Raw genomic sequence first — 7,979 nt, 5'->3', positions numbered from 1 at the left:
AGTATGTTTGGGTTTTGGAAAGAGCTGTCACTTTATTAAGCCTCTGCCCAGTTTAAAAAACCAAAACCAAAAAAACAAAAAAACCAAAAAAACAAAAAACAACCCAAAAATGCCAGGCTGGTGCCTCAACAAAGCAGACACAGGAGCTACAGGGTTTCAGTTCAGTTGATTATCTTAGGAACACAAAGTAAGGGCTTTCTTAAACTGAAATAAATAGGCATCATACCTCTTCATAAAGTTAATGGGCTACTTTATAATAAAATAGGCATCATACATCCTCATAAAATTAAAGGGCTGCTGAGGCAAGCCTAAATCACACATGATTTTCAAGAGCAACCACCATTTCTCAGGTAGTTTTGACAAAACAAAACAACAAAAACCCAAACAAACAAACAAACAAACAAAACCCCTTGTTCTTTAATTGTTCTCTGGGAAACTTGTGTCTGCCGATAGCATTGCTAGCCGGTGTCTGGAGGTCTAACCTGCAAACAGCACGGCGAGAACATGTCCCCGTGGTCATGTCAGGCAAGTTGCTTGCTCTGGGCCCTAGCGACTCAGGATGAGCGACATGAGGATGAGTACAGGACCCCCCTCCAGACACCTTATTCTGTCAAGTAAGAAATATATCACTAAAAATTCTCATTTTTTTTTTAAAAAAAAGGTTATTAGGTCCCTTGGGGTTTTTTGTTGTTTGCTTGTTTGTTTTTGAAGTACAAGATTTCACACCACCACCANGCCAGGAGGGGTGGGCAGACTCTAGTAAGCCAAGGAGAACCCCCTTACCAAAACGCTGTCCTTCTGCCTCTTACCACTAGAGGGCAGTGCACTGCCGCNGGCTTAAAATTCCCCAGGCTAGTAAATAAATATCATCAGCAAATCACATTTTCTTAGGGTCAATTTGTTGCAATGAAAAAGAACATGACTTCCAAATAAGGCACACCCACACCCACACGAGGTCCTTCCCGATGAATCCTCTCAGGGCTCCAGACTGGCTTCCTCAGCCGCCTGCACACCTGGCTGCCATTGCTCCTTCCCTAGCACTGCCTTGGCAGATGTGCTGTGGTTGGGGCCATGCCAGAAGACTCAGAGGAAAGTCATGATGGCAAAGACCTCTTACAGGCACGTCAAGGCCCCAGCAATACTTCATGGGTACTTTAGAATTTATAGTAAGGAACAAGTTAGTATTCACCTAGATATAAACTCATTCATGTCCCCATCCATACGTAAAGAGTCACTGTGGAGCTTTGTCCAACCCTGGACACTCCCCAGTCGGCATCGTGGTCCACCCGGTCCCTGGGTGGGTGCCGCTACAGCCTCTTTTTCCGAGGCACCTGGCCATTGGTCCTTTCTTGCCTGCTGCCCTTGGCTTCCTCCTGTGCAAAGTTCCAATCCACGGGATTGAGGAGCTGCTGGGTCTTCTTGTGTGTCCAGTAAGGGTTAATGACGGCCGTGAGCAGGGCCAGCCCGAAAAGGAACAGTGCCCAGTGGGGCAGGTGCAGGCTGCTGGAGAGGGCGTCCCAGTGACAGAAGCACACCCACCACATGTGGTAGGTGAGGATCATTCGACAGTGAAACATGTGGATCATTAGCCACTGGTTGGCCTTCCAGAACAGGGAGTCTGACCACCCAGCCTGTGGACAAAGCAAACCCGAGTGTCAGTCAGTACGGGAAAGGGGAAAAGACATCTGTGCCCTTCACGCACCGCAGTTGCAGAACAAAGCACTAGGTTTCTCGCCAGTACTGGCTCTCCTGGGCTCAATTCTGAAGGAAGGCGAGAGCCGGAGCCAGCACCTTACCCGGCTGGCCTTCCTACTCTAAAGGCACAACTCCAATCTTTTCTATCTTGAATTAGCACATATCAGAAAGCCAACAGATCCTGCTTATCTAGTAGTAGCTTGAGCACACACACCCTGGAGCAATTTGGATGGGCTGCGTGACCTGGTTCTTGTTAGCGCNTTCAGAGGGCCTTGGATGCAGGTTACAAAGGACTTGGTGTAACACCATGCCACGAGCACAGACGTGAATTTCAGCAGCTGTTGCTGATGCTCCACCATGGACATAAAACCATGCCTGGCTACCCCACCTAGACCAGGTGCTTCCCGATGCCAGCCTTCCGGCCTCCTCTGACAGCCAACCCCAGCACAGACTGGGCAGCCACTCCCTCCCAGGATGAGACTCTGCCCTGTGTAAGCAGAATTTGGGAACTCAGTGGCTGGGGAGGGGACCACAGGAGCCAGCTTCCCGGGAGGTCAGAAAGCNAAGGTATGACTATTTGTGGGGAGGCAGGGCTACTGGGTCTGAGACAAGGCTCATACTTCTTGGTGGACCAGGAACCAACTTCTGAATATAGTAAATAAAGAAAAGAAAGTTGCTCTCACACTACTGTAAAGATACCTGATCTATTCTAACAATCCCCCCACCCCAAGTCAATGACTTAAGGGGTGGCCTTTTGAGTATACAGAATATCCCAAATAGAGCTCTTCAGAATGTTGTAAGTATTGAAGTAAAATAATAATAATAATAATGCTCTCTATGACATATAACATGTCATTTAGTCCTAAGAGCCACTAATCTTTCTTTTAATTCTAAGACTTAAATTTAAGAAGCTGAGTGTTGGGTGGTGGAGGCGCACACCTTTAATCCCAGCACTTGGGAGGCAAAGGCAGGCGGATCTCTGTGAGTCTGAGGCCAGCCTGGTCTATGGAGCTAGTTCTGGAGTAGCCAACCAAGGATATACAAAGATGTCTTGAAGAACCAAAAACCAACCAACCAACCAACCAACCAACCAAATAAATAAGAAGCTGAATTCAGCTAGGTGATGTCTTACTGCACAGGTCCTGAGGCAGGTCCCAGTGACATCCCAGCCAATGTAGCACTGTGTAAGGCACCCTGCTCTGCAGGCAGCCANAGGGCACCCCCTTCCCCAACCCCTCAGGACCGCACTCACCTTCAGGAGCATCCAGGAAATGCAGGTGAAGGGCGTGCTCATCTCTAGGAGCAACGTGGTCATGGCTAGATAGTGGCCAGCTCTGAGATTGATCGCTGAACCCAGGAACCCAAGAAAGGCAAAGAGGTGGTGGACAACCAGAAACAAGTCAAAGGTGCGGAAGAACAGGTTGGACAGGTGAACAGCCACATTCTCAAAGAAGAAGAAGCCAGTGGCCGTGGTGATGTGAAACCAACACCAGTTCTGCTGCCCGAGAGCTTTGTCGGCATAGAGCACGGGGTCTCCCAGCAGGGCCCACAGGCCTGCAGCTGTGCTCTGGACGCCAAAGACAGCACGCGTCGCTGCCAGGTTCCAGAAGACCTTCTCTTTGGCCGCCAGGGAGCGGTAGGTGGCATTCAGGGACGATGAGAGCTGATGGCAGACCACAAAGACGCCCAGGTAGAAGACAAAGCCAGCAACCGCTAGAGTCGACCGAATCTTCCATGAAGCGTAGTCCAGGTCAAAAATGCTCTCTGCCAAGCCGTGGCTGCTCACAGGAGTCATGATCTGAATCTGGATGCCAGGAGGGCCCCCGGGGCCAACAGCGGGCAGCTGGGCTTGGCACCACTCTTCAGTTTTAGCAAAGCTGTCGCTAGGATCTTCGGGTACCTATCCTCAATCTGAAGAAGAAAGAACAGTCACCCTGTGCCGACTCGGAAGAAGCGTGACAGCGAGAACCACCACCGCCTTCCTCCCACGCACAGTCTACCCACTCCCACCACAGGACAAAGGTGTGGGGAGCGTTTCTTAAATGTACTGCCTCACTCTTATGCTTACAAAGACTCATAAACCCCGCAAGGTACCCAACAGAGGGCACAAGCTGAATCCGAGATGCTCAGGCACGAAGGAAGGCAGGCAATACCCGGATATGGGGGCGATGCTTTTCTGGTAGAACTCCAGTCTTGGCTCTAGTCTTCGCAGCAGCCTAGTTATAAACTACACAATCCAGAGGCTGAACGACTTTAGTTCCTCTGTAAGACTCTAACAAGAGTTTCCAGAATAAGTCAGTGGGACCTATTGGTGCTTCGGTGTGACTCACTCATTTCCCTGGGCGCCAACCTCAAACTCTCCCCACCTTGCTCCATGCACCAGCCCTTCAGTTCTGAGTTCAAATCTCTCTGCAGCTGGCCTCCTGCCCCTGACCAACTAGTTTAAATCCATTTGCTCTCATGGTGGGCATCATACAAACTCACATGCCCTCCGGGACCAAACCTAAGCCGCCTTCTAGTACTGAGGCAGAGAACTAACCTGTCCATCTTTATAACTCCACTACCTGGTATGATGGCTAGCACATAGTAGGCCCTCATGAAATACTTGTTGGATGCACGCACAGATTCAAAACTGCGCATAAACGGCAAACAGTACCTCAACTGAACCAGCTGTGTCTGTGAACCAGTATAATCGAGAGTCTCAAGGCTGAAGGAAATTTTGAGACCTAATGGGCTTCCAGAATCAGTGTCAGCCACAGAAAGACAGTCCCATAGCAAGTGGAACCAACCCTGACCCTGCTTCCTCAGGGGCAGGGGTCACGGTGCTTCTCCACAGCCGCTTTGTGGGACAGATGCAGAACTTCACAGCCACAGACGGAACCATGAGGTGGCCGAGTAAGTACCAGAAACACTGTATTAACTTTCTATCGACACGAATCCATCCATTCTGGGGCCACAGAAAAGACCAGAATGTGTGGCTTGTGCTAAGCTTGAGTGCTAGGGCCCATGCCAAGGGACAAAGAACCAGTAGCCATTATTACCCTCCTAAGTTGGCAGAAGACCTATAACCAAGGCCAACATCCTGGGAGTGCTGGGCCTAACCCAGGCCATAGCTGTGTGGGCACAACTCTGNTATCCATGTATATNCCCTGCAATCCTGGGAGCCCTGTGTCACTGTCCCCAGTGTGTCCCCAGGCACAGGCACATGGAAATAAATGCTCTCTGGGGATGCCGACCTAAAGGCTGCTCTGGGCACAGCCTACACCTGTGGCTCACACCCCTGCTGGCACCAACACTAGTTTATTTCACATTTCCAATGACTCCAAAGTTACTTTTACGCAGAATTTAACATGTTACCACCGGGCAGGGGTACCTGGCCTTGGCATGGCTCTGCATTCGTTTTTATTTTTTCTGAGAATGAAGTTTTAAACATGTAACACACACACACACACCCCGTCACCCCCAGCTGAGTACTTTATACTCTGTAACCCAGGCATATTAATGTTTAGTCTAGGCCTAGGAGGGAAGACAGATCTTCCTTTTTTCTAGATCTGGAGGAAAAAAAGGCCCCCATCTTGCAGTTGTTCACAAGTCATGAGACTGGGAGCAAGTTCCCATTTCGCAGTGATTGTGTCACTGTACCAGTGGCTAAGATGTCTGCTCCTGTGTAGCCTGGGCCTTGATCTGAGCGGACCCCCTACACACACACACACACTCTCTCTCTCTCTAGAAATCTCTACTAGCTCCACTTCTTAAATCAAGAGACTCGAGTACCATCTCAACAAAGTTCTGGTTTAGTCAGAGTAGAAGGAACCCCAGAGCTGATCAGGGTCAGTGGACCAAAGATGACCCAGCTGAGTGGGTTCTCACTGCTTCACTGAGCACAGTGGCTGACCCCGGAAAAACAGGATAAGAGTGCGAAGCACCCACTGCGTCAGGCACACCAGGCAGTCTGTTTCGTCTTCACCAGAGAGACCAAATCTTCAAAGTACCGTTTAGACCGAGGACATTGAAATGAAGCACTACATATCTGTCAGTCACTATTCTGGCTGGGTTTTATGTGTCAACTTGACACAAGCTGGAGTTATCACAGAGAGAGGAGCCTCCCTTGAGGNAANGCCTCCATGAGATCCAGCTGTAAGGCATTTTCTCAATTAGTGANCAAGGGTGGGAGGGCCCATTGTGGGTGGTGCCAGCCCTGGGCTGGCAGTCGGGGGTTCTATAAGAAAGCAGGCTGAGCAAGCCAGGGGAAGCAAGCCAGTAAAGAATATCCCTCCATGGCTCCTGCTTCCTGACCTGCTTGAGGTCGTCCTGACTTTCTTTGGTGATGAACAGCAATGTGGAAAGTGTAAGCTGAATAAACCCTTTCCTCCCCAACTTGCTTCTTGGTCATGACGTTTTGGGTGGAAATAGAAACCCTGGCTAGGACAGTCACTGACACAGACACAGCTGAACAGACCTCCTGGCCATCCCAGAACAGGTGTCAAATAGCTACAGAAGCGATGGATCGCACACCAGAACACACATCACACTCCAACCTCCCTCATCACTTCCCCATGTTGGTTCTGTGTGTTTCTACAGGGCCACATTTGCAAAGCTCTGGGCAGCCTTCGAAACTAACACCACCAATCGGCATCCTTCATCTGAGGAGTTGACAGCAAAGTCCACTTCCTCAGCCGTGAGAGTAACAGGCCATGTTCTGGCTGCCAGCAGCCTGTCAGGTGTTGGCATCTAGCTGGCNGTCCCTCCCTGGAGTCCCACAGAGCCCTGCTGGTCCCTCTGNAGTCACAGCTGNGCCNAGGAGGCAGAGGATGACTGCATGACCAGCTCAGTTCTCCTTTTGTATTTATTTCTGCTCCTCAATCTGACCACATCCCTCTCACATAAGAAAGGCAAAAAAGGGGACACTGAGGTTTCCTTCTGCATGCCTGATTCACACCANGCCCGACGTGAGGACTTCTCCCTGCTGCTTACTGTGTGAAGCATACTGCACAGTGGCCTGACACTGCTCCCTCATAGCATCTCAGAGCCAACAATGGCCGCTAGGTTCTCCCAGCATCCCTCAGTCCCCACCTGTTATAGGGTCCTCTTGGCTGACACACCCTACCCCCTACTCTAAATTCCTCTAGCTCAGGGGCTAGGNTGCCCTCCCCTCTATAATCCAGCTATCTTGGNCACACTGATCCTTCTGGGCCTCTCGCTCTCCCNTCTTCCCACTCACTCTCCTCACATGGCCTGACTCAGGGTTGTATTCTCCCATGGTCCAAAAGGCTGTGTGGGTTCACTGCACTCACTGGTTTTGTGTCTAAATGTAGAAAGCATGTTAATAAGAAATAAGAACAGGACTGAGTCGGATGTTGCTAGCTCACATCAGCCGTGTGTGGTAGATAAGAGTTGGATGAGCAGTCAGCTCTGCATGTAGCAGATATGAATGAAAGGTTAATTTCATTGATTAAAGATAAGAGCCTACGTGATGACATAATGCTAGAGAGTGGCCACCCCTTGGAGCTAAGAAAAGCAGAGGCTCACAACAGCCAGGCAGAAACCTTGATGCTCCAACAGTGAAGATCATTGTGCTGTCTGGCTCTCCGACCAGAGGACATCTGACTGATTGCTGCCCAGGCTGAATCAAGGTAAGGNGATCAAGAGGAAGAAGCTGCTGCCTGAGACACGCCAAGCGAGGGACAGATTGTGAGCCTTGCCTGTGAGTCTCTCTGCCACTTACTTCTGAATCCGGTACCCCATGCGTGTGTTGTGGACTGAGGCTTGTCACTGGAGTGCTAAGCATTGCCTATGAGCCTCTCTCTGCCATCTGCTTCTGAGTCACCATGCCAGTGTTGTGAACTGATGCTTGTCACTGTAGTGAATAAACCTTGAGGTCAAATGGTTATCTGGACTCTCTTTCCTTCCCAGCCTTAAGCTGGGCGTGACTCGCATGCTGACTCTCACATCTTAGCTTGGCACTCTCTGGTTACTCATGGCAGGTACCCTCCCACACTGGCTGACACTCTTCCTTGACATATCATAGAGCAATAGATGGACTCTAGGCACGAGGATTCTCCTAACACTTTCAGAAATNACACNCAGGCAGCTGGCCAAAGTATTTTCCCAGTGCCAAANGACATGTATGCTTAACAAAGCTGAAAAGGAAACTTATAAGCCTGGAAATAGAGAACTGAAACCCGTTCTCCTCCGAGAGAGCCCTAAGCAATACCACGGGTTTTGGGCACATGCTGAGTCAGTCTTTCTCTAGATAAAACATTTCCTTTTTATTAACAGAAAGG

The 7,979-nt window shown here is 49.9% G+C and overlaps 1 protein-coding gene across 1 annotated transcript; it reads right to left on the bottom strand.

Annotated features, from left to right (window-relative positions):
• Positions 1 to 233: 233 nt before the first annotated feature.
• On the bottom strand, positions 234 to 7,658 carry Cln8 (CLN8 transmembrane ER and ERGIC protein). Its single transcript, XM_021170306.2, has 3 exons — positions 7,421 to 7,658; positions 2,948 to 3,606; positions 234 to 1,631 (listed from the first exon to the last, which is right to left on the bottom strand). Exons 2-3 carry the CDS (start codon positions 3,488 to 3,490, stop codon positions 1,308 to 1,310), a joined length of 867 nt encoding a protein of 288 aa, XP_021025965.1. The 5' UTR covers positions 3,491 to 3,606; positions 7,421 to 7,658; the 3' UTR covers positions 234 to 1,307.
• Positions 7,659 to 7,979: the final 321 nt, after the last annotated feature.

The sequence above is a fragment of the Mus caroli genome, chromosome 8 (assembly GCF_900094665.2).
Source record: "Mus caroli chromosome 8, CAROLI_EIJ_v1.1, whole genome shotgun sequence".
In the NCBI taxonomy this organism is placed as follows: domain Eukaryota; kingdom Metazoa; phylum Chordata; class Mammalia; order Rodentia; family Muridae; genus Mus; species Mus caroli.
The sequence above is the reverse complement of the archived record's forward strand: the minus strand, read 5'-3'. Positions and strand labels throughout refer to the sequence as shown.

Bases quoted from the DNA above. Each gene is read 5' to 3' on its own strand.
- Cln8 (XM_021170306.2), bottom strand. From the start codon at position 3,490: ATGACTCCTGTGAGCAGCCACGGCTTGGCAGAGAGCATTTTTGACCTG. The intron at 1,632-2,947 runs GTGAGTGCGGTC...CTTTGTCCACAG, and splicing joins TTTCCTGGATGCTCCTGAAG to GCTGGGTGGTCAGACTCCCT.